At 35.1% G+C, this 19,154-nt stretch overlaps 1 protein-coding gene across 3 annotated transcripts in view; it reads left to right on the forward strand.

The window, feature by feature from the left end:
• The window catches only part of FBXL4 (F-box and leucine rich repeat protein 4), a 70,834-nt gene that overhangs the window by 29,117 nt on the left and 22,563 nt on the right, over positions 1-19,154 (forward strand). For all 3 annotated transcript variants that reach the window (XM_081044336.1, XM_081044338.1, XM_081044337.1), the window contains exons 5-6: positions 3,807-4,051; positions 11,051-11,264. In XM_081044336.1, the coding sequence (XP_080900462.1) occupies positions 3,807-4,051; positions 11,051-11,264 (459 nt within the window). The remainder of the gene's footprint in view (positions 1-3,806; positions 4,052-11,050; positions 11,265-19,154) is intronic.

Here is a 19,154-nt window from a genome sequence, read left to right on the forward strand (position 1 = left end):
TGTACTATTTAGAACTTGAAACATGGCTAGTCTAATTTGAGATGTGCTAAAAGTGTAAAATGCACACAGGATTTTAAAGACTTAATACAAGAAGAAGAAGAAAATACCTCAGTAGTAATTTTTATATTGATTACATGTTACAATGATAATTTTTAATATACTTCATTAAATAAAATATTACAATTAATATCACCTGTTTATTTTGACTTTATTTTTTAAACTTCATTGAGGAATAATTGACAAATATATTAGGTTGGTGCAAAAGTAATTGCAGGTTTTATGATTATTTTTAACTTTTTAAACCGCGATTACTTTTGCACTAACCTCATGTTTAAAGTATACAATGTGATGGTTTGATATACATTGTGGAATGATTACCAAGATTAAGGTAATACATATATCACCTCACAACTCCTTTTTTGTGTGTGGTGAAAATGCTTAAGATCTACTCTCAGCAGCTGTCAGGTATACAATATTATTAACTGTATGTAGTCTTTGACCTTTTAAAAAAATGTAGTTACTAAAAATTTTAAATTACATAGGTGCCTCATATTTGTGGCTCACATCCAAATTAAAGCCAGGAACAAGACGTTACTTAACATTGTTCTGAAACATACTACCCGATGCTGGAAGATGTAAGAAATAAAAGCCATAATTTTTGAAAGGAGGCTGTAAAATCATCATTTGCAGACAGTATGATTATGTATTAGAATACTCGGGAGACTAGACCATACATTATTAGAAACAGTAAGTTGGCAGGTTAAAAAGTTAATAGACTTTAGGAACTCTAGAGACATAACAGACCATTAAGTGATAAACCATACATGCTTGTTAGTACGAAGACACAATAAAGTAAAAGTGTCAATTTTACTAAAAGTAATCGGTGTGCTCAATGGAGTCCCAATTAAAATGCAAACAGAATTTTTTGTTTTTCAATTTGAAAAGTTCACCTAAAAAACCATGAAATTCTCAGGAAAATTCTGGAAAAGAAGAATGATGGAGGGGGTACTAGTCCCACCAGATACCGTGTTTCCCCGAAAATAAGACCTAGCTGGACCATCAGCTCTCATGCGTCTTTCGGAGCAAAAATTAATATAAGACCGGGTCTCATATAAGACCGGTATTATATTATATTTATTATATTATACCCGGTCTTATTATATTAATTTTTGCTCCAAAAGACGCATGAGAGCTGATGGTTCGTCTAGGTCAGGGTTGTCCAAACTGCGGCCCGCGGGCCAGCTGCAGCCCGCAATCCATATTTTATTGGCCCACAGCAAATTCCAAAAATATATTTAGTTTACTTAAATAAACCAGGTGAGGCAATACATACTTCACCTCATGTGAGTGGCCCGGCTGTTTGTGTATTTTACTGCATATGGCCCTTGGTGAAAAACGTTGAAAAAAGTTTGGACACCCCTGATGTAGGTCTTATTTTCGGGGAAATATAATAAAGCATAATATGAAGCTGTAGTATTGATACCTGTTGGTCAACAATGAAGATAAATTCTCATTTACAACCAAGCTATATGATGCATTCTAACACATAAATTTTAAAAAATTTAGAACAGAACTTACTTATTTGACCCAGAGGGCTATTGATATGGAAGAAATAATGAATAAATAAATGGAATAGAGGAGAGTCCCAAAAACAGACCAACAGGAAAGAAGGAAAGATTGACAGAGGGATACATTTCTGTAGTTTAAAAAACAAAAAATTGCAAATAAAAATGACAGTGCCATACTGTTTTTGTCTTTTCCTTTTTCTGCCTTTCAGAATGACAAAATTTAAAGTATTGATACCAGTGCTGTCTAGGATATAGTGGGTACTTTTATACACTAAAGTAAATTGATGCATACGTTCTGAGGGTCAATTGTGTGTTTATGTCAAACTTTTAAATGCATGAAATTTACCAAACTAAGGTACATTTGTAAGCTTTGCCAAGATAGACATATGCACAATGATATTGCAATGTTATTTGCAATAGGGGAAAAAAAACAGGAAATATATCAATGAGAAAGTAATTGAATTAGTATGTCACATCTATAAAATGGAATGGGGTGGATTTGTATATGCAGCTATAGAAATATCCACAAGATATATCATTAAATGAGAAGCAAGGTGACTAACTTATACTTAGTTAAGTATGTAACTAATACATACTACTATTATTTTAGTGCAAATCCAAGAAAAGCATTTCATACATATTTATCTGGAAGCGATCAGAAACAGTTAACTGTGCTTACCAATAGGGAGAGGGATTGTTAGATTTGAGGGTAGAAAAATAGAAACTTCTTTCCTACCTTTCTTCAATATTTGGGTTTCTAATGTTTTACCTGAATTTTCTTTCATTGTTTGTGTAACATTTTGCATATCAACAGTTCAATGTTAACTGGATGATGAGATTTTAGACTAATTTTCAGTTTCCTTGTATTTTCCTATTTTTATCGCGCGCACACACACACACATTGACGTTATTTTTTTAAAAGCCCACTTCAGATGTTAAAAATAAATAGCAACAACACCCAAGTCTTATCATAATAAACGCTGTCAGAAATGTTCATGTTTTATACTCTTTAAACTTATTTTAAATATGTTGTTGTCACTCTTTATTTTGTAATATTTTGGCCTAAAACAGTGAAATTCTAACCTAAAATTAATACTGGGCCTACCTAGTCAAGTAAATTGAAGAACATTTACGTTAAAGGGCACATTTGCAAAACAGAAAAGTGTAGCTAGGTAAATACACTCACTGCATTGAGTAAAAAACTCAACCTCTCATCTAAGGATTTTTACCGTTTAGCAAATATTTGATCTTTTTTTTCTTTATGTTTCTTGGTTCAGAATATACTATTCAAGCAGTAGTTCTTTGTATATTAGTTTAGAAACCCCCAATTGTTCACCATTAAGAAAAAAAAATCTTAAGCTAGTTCAAGGAAATTATTATAATTAGCAATAAAAATCCTTTTAATTCCTCCTCTTGAGTGCTTTTTTGTACCTGTCTGCCACTCCATCATCACTCCCAGCTGCCTGAAGCTGGCCCGTTTTCTCTTTCCTGGAATTCTGTACCAGCCCCCTCCCTGACTGCTTTCCTTTCCTGCCTCCCTACCTCCAGGAGTACCCTCTGCAATAATATTTCAAAAATACAAATCAGACTGTGTCACTCTGTAGTTTCAATCTCTTCAAGACTCCTCGTTGTTGCTTTCAGAATAATCCCAGCTCCTCTGTAAGGCTTTTTGTAACCCAACCCTTCCCTCTGTCCTTTCGCCTAGTTGGCCTCTTACCCTTTAAAGCTGAGCCAACCTGGTACAAGACCTCTTTCACTGAGGGTAGGAGGCCTGTGTCTTGTGTTTGGCTCTAGTAGTAGTCTGTTTCTCTCTGTCGGAGCTATTAAGACATGCCATTGTTCTTACCAGTTCCCACTGGACTCTCAAAACTCTGAAAGTTGGCACCCCTTTTCTTTTTATCACAGTATTTGATATGTAGATGTCTGGTAAATGTTGGGTCTGTGAAAATTTGTGTTATTCAGCAGATTACCGAAATACATCTTTGCTCTTTTGAAAAAAAGTAGTCAACATGACTGAGTATCCTTTGAACAATTTTGAAATGTAATATAGTCTTATGTCTGGGTGGTTTCTTCTGCTCTGGATAATTGGATTGAATGTTGATTTTTTTCTTTTTAGTGTGTGAAAATATTGGTGTAAAATATGATACCGTTGTTCTTCATTAGACTGTGTTATGTACTTACTAAAGTGATACTGTTCTTTTCAGTCTTGATGATCTTAGTTTCTCTGCTTTAACGTAGCTCATTCAGCTGATTCTGAATCATCTTACACTACCAGACCTGTGTAGGTTAGCACAGACTTGCAAGCTGCTGAACCAGCATTGCTGTGACCCTCTCCAGTACATCCACCTCAATCTACAGCCATACTGGGCAAAACTAAACGACACTTCCTTGGAGTTTCTACTGGCTCGCTGCACTCTCGTCCAGTGGCTTAATTTGTCTTGGACTGGCAATAGGGGCTTCATCTCCGTTGCAGGATTTAGCAGGTTAGTGCCAAACCTTACTGAGGTTATTTCACCAGCAGGTTGTACTTACTATGTAGCAGTTTCCGTAACAGTTTGAAAATATATACCATGTACTTTAAAGAAATAAAAAAATACATTTTGTGCATCATCATGTTCAGAATGCTTCTGCTTATAAAAGTGAATGAGTTTCACCATCCTCTTCAGCTACACTTCATAATAATATGAAGGAAAACTGTGCCTTTTACCTCATAGTTTTTAAATCCCTAGTAACTTTCAACAGAGCTCCTTTTTTTTTCTTTCTCATATTTTCAGCACAGATGATTAACACATTTTAAAAAACTATTTCCAAATCAAAATCTACCTCTCTAATGTGATTTGTCAGAAATGGAAAACAATTTATTATAGAACATTTTTAATTAAATCTTAATTACATGTGCAATACATCACCCAAATTTAGAAGCTCATTTAAACTAATTATATTGAAAATGCAGTTGCATGCTAAATAGGCGACCACACTTGCAGACCTGCCCAGGTGTTTCTGCTCCTTTCTATTTAAGCATTTAGTTTCCTTACTATTAAATGTCACCTGTTAAACATTTGAAAGCTTGCACAAGTGCATATTCATTTAGTAATGCCATAGTAATTTTTATTATGATACAAACAGGTGTTTTTCTCTTAACCTTGATGATGGTTATTCTCATTGTATGTAAAAGTATAATCCCATTATTTCATTAGGTTAAATAATGAAGGAGTAGAAACTTTGGGGAAATTACCTGTTATTTTTGATTAATGAATAATCTTCTATCCTGTTTTCAGAAGTTGAAAATGAACTTCAGCTCTCCCTATACACATCCCCAGTGGATACACTGTTGAACAGTAGTTTATGAATCAAAAATGTGTATATTGAGCCTTGTTCCCCCTTGACTTACCTTATAAAAATCAAAGTGCAATTCTAGAAAATGAAATAAATATTTGATACCATTAGATTTGGATGAAATAATGTTTGGAATAGTAAAATGTGTTCAAAAATGCTGATATTGATAGTTTATGCATCAAAGTAAAAAATATGCACAAGCAGGTAATGGCTTATGGCACATGTTGAAACCATGAATGCACTGAGTGTCTTTCTTTTCTGCCAGAAACAGCCAGAGGAAGGGTTCTTAGGTGAAACATTATGGTCTTGTGGGTCAGAGAATCTAAAGATTTTTATAACATGCTATGTATACAGAATTCTTTTTCATTATGTAAATTTGCATAAGAGGGGATATCTATAGTAGAAAAATAAGGCATTTCTTTTTAGCAATGTGATTTTAGTGAATTTTTATAGAATTGACATTTTAAAAATTGCCAGACATTTGACAGCTATTTAGTGGAACACAGTTTAGTCCTTCCTACTTCCCCTTGCTCAAACACATACACTTTATTCGTAAATTTTCCTCTCTGCTAATAAGATTGAGAAGAACTGAAGCTAATGATGACTGGGGGTATTTAGAGCATACACTGTGGATTATAAACCAAGACAAACTGAGAGCAGATGGAACAATTGGTGTCAGTAAGCATTATTTTACATTATAAGGACCTTTCTGGTATTTTAATTATCCTCATAGCTCTTTCCTTAATGTTTCCCATTATAAGGAATTTATTGTTTGTTTTCAGCCCTTTATGTGTAAAGGCATTACTGTAAGTGTTGTTGACCAAGTAGAGATGTATAATATAGTTCCTGCCTTCAGGCTATAATAAAGACGATAAGCATAAACATATCCTTCCTACATTTTTATAAATTAAATAACGGGCAATTAGTGAGTATAGACATTAAAGGGAACTTTGGTAGTGATTGCTGAAGTCCAGCTTCTTTGGTGAAATGTGGTCTATCATAATGATAAAATGAGTAAAATGTAAAGGTACTATTAAGTCACTTTTTAAAAACTTTTTTTATATAGTTCATTCTGGTGCATGAGCAGAAACATAAGCTCTGAGAAGAAAACTTAGCAATGCTACTATTTTTCAAATTTTAGACTCATCAGGAATAAAGATATTCTTTTGCAAGGTTGAAGCGCTAATCTACTTTCTCACTAGCAGTTTCTCTTTCATTTTCAATTCAGCCATGTTAGTTGCCGTGGGGCTGTTTGAATAATCACAAAAGTACATACATAAATTTAAGTTTTCCATATTTTATTCTAGTTTTCAGCCAGGAAAACCATAAATCTTGATAGCATTCCTTTAAGCATAGTCATTGTTTCCATTAGAAAAAGAGGAAGTTTAAATTACAGGGAGAGAACCTTTTTGGGATGGGAAATACTGGAATTTCACCTCCTGATTACTGTTGGCCCCTGACCTGACTGCTGAATTGATAATCATTATGGCTTGTAGGCAGCATTCCCAGAATAAACAATAAATATTCATGCCATGATTATTAATGAATAATCTATGAATAAATATGGTCTATTTGTGCTCATTACCGCAAAGAAGACTTATTTATAATACTTTAAAGAAAAAAAAGTACATTTTTAGAGACCAATGGTGATGAACTGCTGTTTGAGCAAGTATTTGGGAAAAGTTTGATATAGTTTATTTTTGTTGCCTAAAAAACCTTATCCTCATGAGTTAGAACTGTATAACTGTATGGATTTTAAAGAAATTTTTAGGAATTTATGTTATTCAAAATAGCAGGGAAATAGGTTAGATTGGAATAATGAGAATTTAAGAGTTTTAATGAGTTATTAAAATCCTATTCTATTTACAGATTTGTGTTGGAACTTTACTGTTCATGTATAACATCACTTATTAAAAATCACATCTACTATAATTCTACTTTTCTTGTATAATACAGTTCCCTAAAGTCTCAGATATTCCTTTACCTCCCTTTCTGTTTGTGCTTTGAGTCTTAGTCTGATGTTCAAAAACCTTTAGGTTTGTTTTTTCTCTACCATTTTTTCTTCTGATAGTTGCCCCAAACTAAACACCGTGACCACCACCTCAGTTACGTAGAGATTTTTACCCCTAAACCCTCTTACTTGTTTTCTTCAGAAAACATTCTTGGAAACTCTAGATTCAAGAACTTCACAACTAGATGTTTAGACACAGAGCTACAGTTTTATGGGATAAAGAGCTTATTGCCTATTCACATATTAGTTTATTCAATTGCTTGCCTGTATTTTGTACGGTTGTTTCTTTTAGATCGTCAGTACTTAGACATTAGAGACAATTTCTTTACCCTTTCTTTACCCTTTCTTCTAGTATTGCTGGATAGTACCATACAGAGTTAAGCAGGACGTTTGGCATTATTTTGAATTAGATATAACAAATAATGTTCCAAGTTATTTGGAATTAAAAATTATCTTAAATATGCTGTTTTATAAAACTCAGTGAGGGTCAGCTAACAAAACAAAGATTAGGAATCAGAAGCAATGGATATTTAAGTGTAATTCTCCCCTTACCTTTATACATCAGGCGGCTTCTGAGGATTAGTGCCTTTTATTCTGTGATGAGTAAATTCCGATTAAATCATTTATTCATGTGATCTTAATTATTTTAGGGTGCAAGTTGCCACTTAGTAAATTACTTCTTATGTACTTACATGAGTCTGGACAAATTAATTCACCTCATAAGGATAAGCAATTTATTTCTCTCTCCAGAGACTCCTTTTCTCATAGCAGGAGACCTAGTTTGGGATTGTTTATCTGAACTTAGGTCTTCTCATAATACCCTCAATACTAAGCAGTATTTTGTGAGAATCTGTAGCATCGAATGAATAGGCTGTAGGGAAACAAAGAAGCTACAGTTCTGCTTTCAGGTGACTGATATCACAATTGAGATGAAAAAAATAGATGATCAAGACAAAAACATATATGTAATTATGCGTTAAAATAAAACTTACATGAGGAGCATTAAGGAAAGAAACAAGTTGTTTTCAGCTAATAGACTGAGTTTGCTGCTACTTCTGCTTTCTTGGAATGGAGATTTTATGAAAAATTAGGTAGTATAGGTCTTATACCTTTAAGAAGAGGGAATATGGGGATATCGACCAAATAATCTGCTCAAAATAAAAATATGCAATATAGAAATAGAGAGTCAGAAATGTAATATAGGCATGATCATTACTTTTATTGTGCTTTCAAATTCTATCATTCATTAAATCAATTTGGGGATTTTTCTAGTCTGTTAACAATTGGCTTTCTGGTGATTGGCTTGATATCACTGGATAAATTCTTTAGGGGGAAAAGGTCAAGAATGAGAGTAAGAAGAAAAGGGCTGTGTAAGTATCCCAACTCCAATATGAAAAGAATTGTAGAACAAAGGACTTTGCCAAATAATGAAGACTTTAAAGAGATAAGAGGCCTAAACATTTTAATTTTAAGAGTTAATATACTCATTTAATTTCTATGATATGAAAATAATTTTAGAAGTATCAAATCAAAATAGTATACTCTTTAGTTCTTTAAAGTTTTATATCCATTTCTAGATTGCTAGCTTATAAATAATGAAGAAGTATGTATAGCTACTATTGTACTCAAAGTAATGTAAAAATGTTAATTTTGTCATATGTCTCAGGAATAGTTAGTTCCATAAAGGGAAAAATGCCCTGAATCCATAGAACTTTGTTCCAGAATAGAAGTAACTTAAATTCTTCAAGTGAATTTTCATAATTAGAAGATTCATTTAAAAAAAATCATCAAAAAAATTTTTTTTAACCTACCTGACATTTTGCTAAGTACTGGGTACATCAAGAATCTGTTCCAATTGCCAAAGGATTTGAGGCTGCTTATAAAACTCTATAGAAACAAATTAGTAAGGAAACTGGGTAAGAGAAAAATAAATAGTGGTTGAGAAGTAGAGGAGCGTGCGTTCAGCTTCGTGTGGAGGAGGCGTGTCCTGACGTGTATGCACACACATTGCCTGCCTTTGAGATAGGTCCGGACCCTGAGTGCTGAGCTCCACAATCGGTGCTGCCACCTAGATCCCGCGCGCCATCCTCTCTTCCCTGTTTACTGCAGCGCTGTCCTGATGGTCCCCTTGTTTTACCTCTGTTTCCTTCAGTCTGTCCTCCTCACAGAAACCAGTCATCATATTAAAAGGCAAGCAGGTTGTATCACTCCTCTGCTCAAAACGCTCTGATGATGGGGAATCCCATCTCCCTCAAAAGAAAAGCAGTCTTAATAGGACACACACTCTATGAACTGCCCCTTACCTGAAATATCAGTTACCCTTGATATTTCGTATTGCCCTTCCTTGGTTTCATTTCCTCCTTGGCATTTTTCACTCTCTAATATACTATTTATTTTACTCATTTATTTGTTTATAGTCTGTCTCTCTTACCAAAAAGTAAGTAAGCTACATGAGAGTAGAGACTTTGTTTTGTCCACTGCTAACTCTCCAGTGCCTAGAGTAATGCCTGGGTCATTGTACGATCTCAATAAATGTTTTTTGAATGAATGAATGAATGAATGAATGAATGTGTTTGATGCAAACTGCAGTTTAGCTAATACAACTAGCAAAGGTAACTAGTCGGAAGGTGGAAGGAAATCCAGGAGACAGTAGATTGAGGAGTATTAGAGAATTTTAAGGAAGGGGTGGGCAGTTGTGTGAAATGCCTTATATTACAGTAAGTAATACAGGACTGAAGAGAAAAGCCATTATATTTGCTATTTAAAAGGAAAGGGTGAATTTAGGGAGAGCAGAACACATTGCAACGGATTAAAATTAAATAGTTATTCAGGTATAAATAAGATGTGTGGGCTACAGAGTAATTTGCAATATTTTAAATTTATAGCAGTTGAATTTTTTATTGTTGTTTGAATGTGAATTGGCTATGGTTTAACTTTATTTTAATATTTGTGAGGTGCTTTGACCTTTACAAACTGTTTTCTCATATTGTTTGATGTCCAAAACCAGGAGGCAGTGGGGTGAGTGCTGTTACATAATTCTAGTCTGCCTTTGACGACTGAGGAAATGCTGAGTCTTGGGTAAACACCTTTCCCAAGGTCACAGTCTAGAAAGTAGTGGAACAGGGGGTAAAAAATCTATCTTCTGACTTAGAAGTCTAGTGTTACTTCCTTTTTTTAATTAAGTGATTGATTTAGTCAATTTAATTTTGTATGTGTATTTGTAAGCTAATTAAATCATTTAGGAAACGTGACATAAATAAAATAACAGTATATTACTGATGTGATACTGAGATAGGCAAGAAAACGTCAAGGATGATTGGCTCATTTGTTTAAGGGGTCAGTTTGCTTAGGTGATAGTTTCCTGGATTCAAATACTCTTCGACTCATATTTACTTTTAGACCATTTTCAGATGATGATTATGGACAGGACAGTTTCGCCCTCATTTGTAATGTAATTAAGATAAATATTGTTATTACTACTCTATTAAGGAATTTTGTGTCTTCCGTATTGAATTATTTCTGTATATTTTATGTAAAGCTGCAATTGAACATCCTGTAATAATTTTAACATCAGTCTAACTGCTAAATAGTAACAGTTACAAGGAATATATAAGAACAGTACAGTTAAACCAACCCAGAAATTTTCTGCGTTGAGAGTAGGCTAAATCTGATTTGTTTTGAGGTCATTTAAAGTTGTCACTCTATGTGCTACGTTCAGAATAAATTATCTATTTATTCTGATAGATATAAATAGAATATCTATCAGTAGTGGATGGGTACTGTTTAGGGGGAAATATTCCAAGAATTTAGTTTTTTTTATGTTTTGGTTTTTAGCTCTATTAACTTAGATGTGAATTACCTGTATACACCTTCCACTTTCTTAATTTTCCACTTAGCATTAGCTGAGTTTTTATATGATATGAATCCATTTTATCTTCTCAGGTTGATTTATTTTAGCCTAACCATACCTATTTCAATATGCAGGAAGTGAGGATTTAAGTGAAATAAGGTTTACAATTTCCGTAATGGAAATCCATTCTTCTGAAGGTGTTTGCTTAGAGTTAATATAATTCCAAAGTACTTGCAAAAATATTTTTTAGTTTTACAAAATTCACATGGAACATTATTTTTACAGGTTTCTGAAGGTCTGTGGATCCGAATTAGTGCGCCTTGAATTATCTTGCAGCCACTTCCTTAATGAAACTTGCTTGGAGATTATTTCAGAGATGTGTCCAAATCTGCAGGGTTTAAATCTCTCATCCTGTGATAAACTACCACCTCAAGCTTTCAACCACATTGCCAAGTTATGTGGCCTTAAACGACTTGTTCTCTATCGAACAAAAGTAGAGGTAAGACTAACTCATCATGTACATCTTTGCTAGTGTAATAGCCAACTGAATATTTAGTTCCTTATAATTGCTCATAATAATGTGATTTCTGGTTTTTGGTTTTGTTTTTTGTTTTTGTTTTTGTTTTTTATTATTGAAGACCTTAAAGGCCAGTTGTAAAAGATCTGTTTGGGGGTGTGTGAGGACCCTTCTCTAGTTTCTGAAGCTTCCTGCGAATATCCGGAGCCGACTGGGAGATGAAATGCGTGGCTAAGACAGCTCTGCGGTCCTGATAGTAGGAATTAATGTTAGTTTAGGTTTGTAGGGCCTCTGAAAGGCAGGAGAGAAAAACAGCTGGGTTCTCATGGCGGTCCTAGTAGATTTCCCTAACTTTTTCATAATTGACAGCTTTCTGAATGGCTGCCTTCATGCCCTGAAGGAGACAATTAACCATGTGGTCTCTTTAGGCAGTGGGGATTGGGCTGGGGGTGAGTCTGATCATTCCGGTTAGGATCCTGGGTAGGAACGGCTGTCTCCTCAGGGGGATAGGTGCTATTATTTTGGTGCTGCATGTAGTCTGCTATTTCCCTAGCTTTTCGACTGATTTGATCCCTTTCATCAGAGTTAGTACACGTGGAGAGAATAATATAGATGCACTGCCAAGTAAGGTCATAGCTAAGGGTGAGGTATTCGAACTCTGTAGTAAAGCGGGAGGGACCAGAAGAAAAGGAGTCGATTCAACCTGACTCAGGTCCGTCATCGGGAAAGGGACATGGACCCTAACAGGGCCTTCAGCGCCTGCCACTTCCCAGAGAGGCAGCTGGGTGGCTGGGGGTGCAGGATCGGGTATGAGAAGCGGAAGGAAGGTCGGGAGCAGGCGGGGCAGTGGTGGAGGAAGTATCGGTGGTGACGCGGCGGCAGCGTGTTGATATGGTGGGGGGATTTGAACTAGCGGGGGTCAGGGAGGAGAGGGAAATTGGGGTCGGAGCAGAGGGAGAAGAAGAGGGTGAAGCTAAACCTAGGAGGCGTGATTCGCCCTTAGGTGGGAAATGGGGCAAGTCGCATCGCAGCTCAAAGAAAACCAGGAGGCAGGGGACCTCGCTCCCTTTACCCTGCCGACGGAGACGGTTGTGTAAGTCTCGGAGACTGTCAAGGTCAAGAGTGCCAGTAGGCGGCCAGCGTTCGCCATTATCAAGCTAATATTGTGGCCAGGCTGCAGTTGAAAAGGAAATAAGGCGTTTAGCCTCTAAAACGGGGTAAAGTCGTCTCTTACTGCGGTCCAAAAGGATCTCCAAAGGGGAGTCCCTGGTAAGAGGAGTAGCCGGAGCCCATAGTAATGAATAGGGGGGCAAAAGAAGGTGAAGTCTGGACCCTCTTAATCACCCGGAGGACAAGCGAGAACGGCAGGGAGTCCCGCTGTCAGTTCCTTCAGGTCCTACGGAGGGCAAATCTGACTGAGTCAGAGGGTCAAAGAGGGAAGACTTACCTAAGTCATCTGCCGAAGGGTAGATGAAGGCGGCTCCCGGTCTGGACAACCAAATTCTTAGGCATTGCCGAAGGAACGAGTTGCAGGAGACCAAAATTGGTCTGTTAGAATTTATTTGGCATGTTTGAGCTGCGGGAGGTCAGGCTAGAAAAGGCCATACATAACCTCCTGATTTTTAAATAGTTTATGCTACCTGACTATTGCACAATCTTTAGTGCTTTTTCAGTCATTTCAAAATTATTTAGAATCTATTGTGGGTGTTTTGGTTTTTTTTACAATTATAAGCAAATGTTCTTCTCTGCACTCTAAAAATTTTTGTAATACTGTTTCTAGATAAAGAAAAAAATGGACTGAGGTGAGCTGAAATGCTGACAGGGAACAAATTAAAGAAAGGAGTAACAGGATAGGATTCAGGATAGGACTTTTGCTTGGAGCAGGAGGAAGCAAAGTGGAATTTATTCAGGATCAGACTTCAGAGTTAGAATTCCAGATACAGTAACTTACGAGTCTTCATTGAAGAAAAATGGAATCATGTAATATATGTATTGATCTACTGGCTTTTTTCACGTAATATCTCTAGGGCATCTTTCCAGATCATTACTTGGAAATGTAATGATGACTTTTCCTGTGCTGTTCCCTCTACTCCAGTTATATTGGCCTTCTTTCTATTCCTTGAACATTCTGTTCTGGTCCCAGCTCATGGCTCTTTCTCGTCTGCCTGTCTGGAATATCCTTCTGGCTTATTACATGGCTGCCGTCTTGTCAACTTGGTGTTCAATTTAAATTTCTTTTCAGAGATGGCTTCTTGAACATTGATAAAAGGTAGTCCCCCTTCTAGTGTGTTTCTTTCATGTCCGCTGTTTTACTTCCTTTTTTAGCATCTTTATCACTCTGAAATTACTTGTTTTCTTGCTATTATCTGTCTCCTTACCCCAGAAGATAAGTTTCATGAAGGTAGGATCCTTGCCTGTTTTTTTCATTGCCATGTTTCTAGCATCTAGAATAGACTTGGTAAAGATTGCCCATTTGACAAATATTTAATCAATGAATGAATAAGATAGCCAAATGACTTTTCCAAAATAATACACCAGTTGCTTTCCCACTACAGTGGACCTTTGCCTCTCTCGAATGTTACCTTGGTTAAGGTATCCAGCCTCGTAGTATTTCAGTTTCCTCATTTCTGAAATGGAGATAATAAAAATAACAGATCTCATATGGTCATTGTGAGAAGTAAGTAACATGTAAAGTTCTTAGAGGGTAACTAGAGCACAGAAAAATCTCAATATTAGCTAATAACAGTAGTACTAGTAATATCATCATGGCAGTTTTGCTGTATGTTTTGCCGGTTGGTGGTGGTGTGCGGGGGGGGGGGGGGGGGGAGCTCATCTCTATTCTTTTGATTTTTTTTTTTTTGTTGTTGTTGTTGTTGTTGTAAATCCTTGTATTATTCAAGATGTGTCTCCCAGCAAGGATTTTATTAGGAGTGCGTTCATTTTATTTCATTTTATTCTTTAGTAAGCTTTTCATCTGTTCATATAGGTTTTATTTTATATCCAAGAGCATGTTATAGTTTTCTTCACTTAGCTTTTATGTCTTCCTGGTTAAATTTATCTCTGGCATTTTATAGTCTCAGATATTATTTTCTCTTCTGTTTAATTTTAATTGATTATTGTTAATATAAACAAAAATTTGGTTTTTGTATATTTATCCTGTAGCTGCTCACTGTACTGAATGCTTAAAATATTCTATTAAATTTTTACTTATGTCCTTTGAATTTTCTAATGATACAGTTATGTAATCTGGAAGTAAATATACTTTTCCTTTCTTTTCCAATAAAGCATTGCTACAATAGGTAGAACTTCATAAATAATAAGGAATAATAGCATCACAACAGGTATACCAGTGTTATTTCTAAAACAGTGGAACTGTCTTCAATGTTTTATGTTTTTTATATTTCTACAAAAAATGTTTTAGTACATATTATGTGCCAGACACTACTTAGGCACTGGAACTTAACTAATGAACTAAACAGACAATTCCTCATGCAGCTTATTAATTTTCTATGTTGTTTGATGTTGCTTTTGATAAGTAGTCTTTGTCATTCTTGTTTGAGAATATTTTATCAAAAATGTATATTTTAAGTTTTTTAAGCCTTCGTTAACACACTCGTCTTTTTTCTTCTTTTATTTATTAATATAATGCCTTACTTTAAAGAGTCCTTGCATTCCTAGAGTAATCCCTATTATGTTTTTAACGTAATACTTAGCTAGGCTAATTTCCTGATATTTTGGAGCCAAATTGCTTGGGTTTGAGATCTGGTTTTATCACTTACTAATTGTGTTTCATTGCAGAAGTTTTTTGATACCTTGTCCTTCAGCTTTCCCTTCTATAATGTGGAGATAGTAATAGTATGCATCTAAAAGAGTTGTTGTGAAGATTAAATGATTTAATATACATAAAGTGACTACAACAGTGCCTGGTTCATAGTAAATATTCTTTAAGGATAAATACTTTTTACGTCTGCTTTCCTAAGTGAGGTTGAGTTGTGGTTCTCTATTTCGTAGTATTTTATTAGGTATGGGTCTAGGATTACGACAGCATAGCAAAAGGATTGAGGAAACTCCCATCTTTTTCTTTGATCTGGAATAACTTGAACAAATGGGAATTGTCTGTTAAATAGAATTTACTCATAAAACCATCGGGGCGTATAGCTTTTTTTTGTTGGTAGATCAGTGTAGATACCTTTTTCTAGACATAGCTTTTTTTTCTAATCTATTTGATAATTTAAAAACTGGGAGGATATTTGTTATTTACTCTGTATCATAGACCCAAGTCATAAAACTCAGTCCTTACCTTGGCTTTCCCACTTGAAATATTTGTGTGCTTGGGTAAATTACTTATACCAAGCTAAAAGTTTATTTATTATAAAAAGAAAACTTACACTATCATATAGGCTATTAAAAAGACCAAATTAGGTCATACATGTGGAAAACAAAACAAAACCACACTTTATAAATTAGATGGACTTTTGAAAATAATAGTATAGATTTACTTAGTATAGTCCTACACAATTATTTCCACCTTTGCAAAATATTCTTATAGATCATCCTAGTGTATTTCTTTTCTGTTGTGTGCTATGAGAGATTTAGCTGAATTATCTCTGTCACCCTTAGGACTTGTTTCTAGTAAAAGGAATGTTCATTCCTAAATTGTAAACGCCATAATGGGAGGGACCATGTTTGACTATTTATTTCTTTACAACTGTTACATAGAACAGTATCTGGTCTTCAATATAGTAAATATACATAGCAGATATTCAGTAAGCTGGTAGTGAATGAATGAGCAGTCTCTCTCTCTTATTAATTCATTTTTTCATTATTAGATAAGTTAGCAAGCATAGACTAAAGTTGTATTTCTACAGAATAATCACATCTGCTAAGCAGATGGATGGGTGGATTTGCAACTTGAAAAACTTGTAAGAAAATATTTGTTCAGAATCTTTAGCCCTAAAAAATAGTGAAATATAGTTCAATTTGTTTTGTTAATTTACTTCATGAGATGTTTTTCTTTCTTTTTTCTTTTCTTTAGATGTGTTTAGGATTGAAACAAAAAATCACTTTATCAGAGTAATGACAAGTGTCTTTTTATAACATCAACCAAAACAAAACCAAAAAATCACTAAATAAGCTATTTGCAGAGTTAGTGGTATACATTTGCAGAATTTCAGTAGAAACAGAGCAGTAAATATATGCTTGATAAAGAACAAGATACTACTACATTAAAGAGAGACAGAGTGGCCTGCTATAGAAGAGGCCCAGTGCATGCTAACAATGTCATGGCTGTGCTTGGTTGGAGAATGGTCTGTGTTGGGAGATCTTTTTAGAAGATAGGACCTTCAAGCTGAAATTTAGGCACTATTTACTCTGGGATCCCAAAATAACTGGTTGGTAAATAGAGTAATTTCCTTTTTACTGAATTTAGTGGATCTTTTAGGGTTACACAGACAACACTTTAGGTAAAGATGGGAACTTAGGACAGGAAAGAAACTTTCGTTGCACTTTGATTCTTCTAGTATCTGTGACAAAGAAGTAAGTATAGTAGAGTTAGATATTTCATGATTGGAAGGACTTTTGTTTCAATACCTTTGGTTCTTCTCTGTTCACAGATTCTTAATATGTATGATGAGCATTGATTGCAAGTATAATTTAGCCTGTATGTCGATGCGTTTTCATGAGAGGAAAGCTGTAAAAATTTAACTCATGAAATAGACTTTTAAATCCTAAAAAGAAAAAAACCTTTTACTTTGAAATAATTTCATTAAAAATGTTCTATGCAAAAAAAATGCATAAAAAGTCAATTCTCCTACTGTATGCATAATTTTTTTCCTGAACCATTTGAAAATAAGTAGAAGATATAATTCTCCTTTACCCCCAAAGGGGCATATATCTACAATGTACTCTTAAATGCTAGCATTATGGACTGAATTGTGTCTCCTTAAATTTCATATGTTGAAGTTTTAAACCCCAGTGCCTCATAATTTGATTGTTATTTGGTGATAGTTTCTTTAAAGAAGAAATTAAGGTGAAATGGGGTCACTAGAGTGGGCCCTAATCTAATGTGACTGCTGTCCTTATAAGAAGAGATTAGGACACAGACATACACAGAGGGAAGAGCATTTGAAGACTCCAGTATCAAGCCAAGAAGCAAGGCCTTAGGATAAACTAACCCTGGACATACCTTTATCTCAGACTTCTAGCCTCCAGTATTGTGAAAAAAATAACTTCTATTGTTTAAGCTACCGAGCCTGTAGTACTTTGTATGGCACCCCTAGCAAACCAATACAACTTGTAAATAGTGGCATAAGAGTAACTTTTTAACATTGCACAAAAAGTGTCTTTAAGGGAAGTCCTGTGCATTTACTAAAACAATCTGAGTTAGTAGTAGAAGTTTGGTCTTGTTTACCTTTTCTTTGGGAAAAAAATGTGCATATATATATATATATATATATATATATATATATATATATATATATATATCTGGAGTGGGGCATGACAGGTAGCCCAATAAGAATGTCATTCTGTTGCCTAGCAGCAGACAAGAAAGCCAAGAATGTTGTTTTTCTTAAGTTGGAGTTATAAATGGAACACCTGCATTCAATTTTGATTGCCTCACTTCAAGAATGATAGAGCATAAATTGAAAGAATCTGAAGAAGTGAAAAAAACTGATTATAGGTATTGAGGGAGACTAGTATATGACCGTAATCCCTAAGTATGGTTCAGCAACTGTTTACTAGGCTGGGACCACCGTTTCAAGAACCCCCGCTGTCTTCATCTTCATGAAGCAGGAGACAACGAAACTAGTTGATCTTTACTTCTGTTGGATATCAATACTCTCTTCCTATTTTCTTTTTTTTCTGTGCCAGTTTATTTGGCAGAGTGGATATGTAAGTAAAAATTCCTACCACCCTGTCTGTTGATGAAAAGCACCTGGGCTTTCCTACAAAAGATACATAAACTGTCTTTTGAGAAGAGTATGATTTGAGTTAGTGCCATGAATTTGCTTTCTGATACATACACAATGGTGGCCTTCTTAACTGCATTCTTATTTGATTTAAAGGACACGTCATTATATATTGGTTAGTAGAAGCAGGGATGGCCTTTCTCTTAATAGAGTCTATGTAGCTAACAAACTCAGACTATAAGAGCAGACTGGATGGCAAATGAAAGGGGTGGCCTTTCACTTAACAGAGTCAGTGTTGATAACTCATCAAGAAGAAGAGGTGAAACTGAAATAGGAAGAACCTACTTTGGTCACCTAAATTGACTAATACGGGCTGTTGTTAGCTCATTGTCACCGAAAATGCAGTCTGTTTCTAACAGATATATTTAGCTAGATAATGTATACATTAGGATGTTTCTTGATTCTTAAACAGAATCAAGAGTTAAGGTTTTAATAACTCATATTTAACTTATTAGCTATCATATACTAAAACTAACAAACTTTTTAAGTCTTTGACATATGTCTCCAAGCAAGAATATATCTATAGTTCTCTCTATCCTTGTAGAAGTTCTAATGAGAATATGAGACTTTTGGTGAGGCTGGGTTTGTGTGACCTGAGCAAGTGAGCTGTGGTTCTGTCGGGGTCAAAAAGCCTCACTTGTCAGTGTAGTGAATTGGGAGGCTCATTTGTTGGGGGTGGACTCATTAGCGTCTGCATTCATGACAGTGACCCGTAAACCAGGTATGATAAATCTACCAGGAGAGGACACCATTCATTAGAGGTAGCTGATTACTACATTCTTTCACTACTGGTATGTCAGAAGGAAAACCAAATTGTACTTATAAGACTTACTTGGTGAGTTTAGAAAGAGAACGCTGAGAATTACGTGACTTAAATGCTTAATAGGTTGACACCTTCATCTTA

The sequence above is a fragment of the Rhinolophus hipposideros genome (assembly GCF_964194185.1).
Source record: "Rhinolophus hipposideros genome assembly, chromosome: 3".
Lineage (NCBI taxonomy): Eukaryota > Metazoa > Chordata > Mammalia > Chiroptera > Rhinolophidae > Rhinolophus > Rhinolophus hipposideros.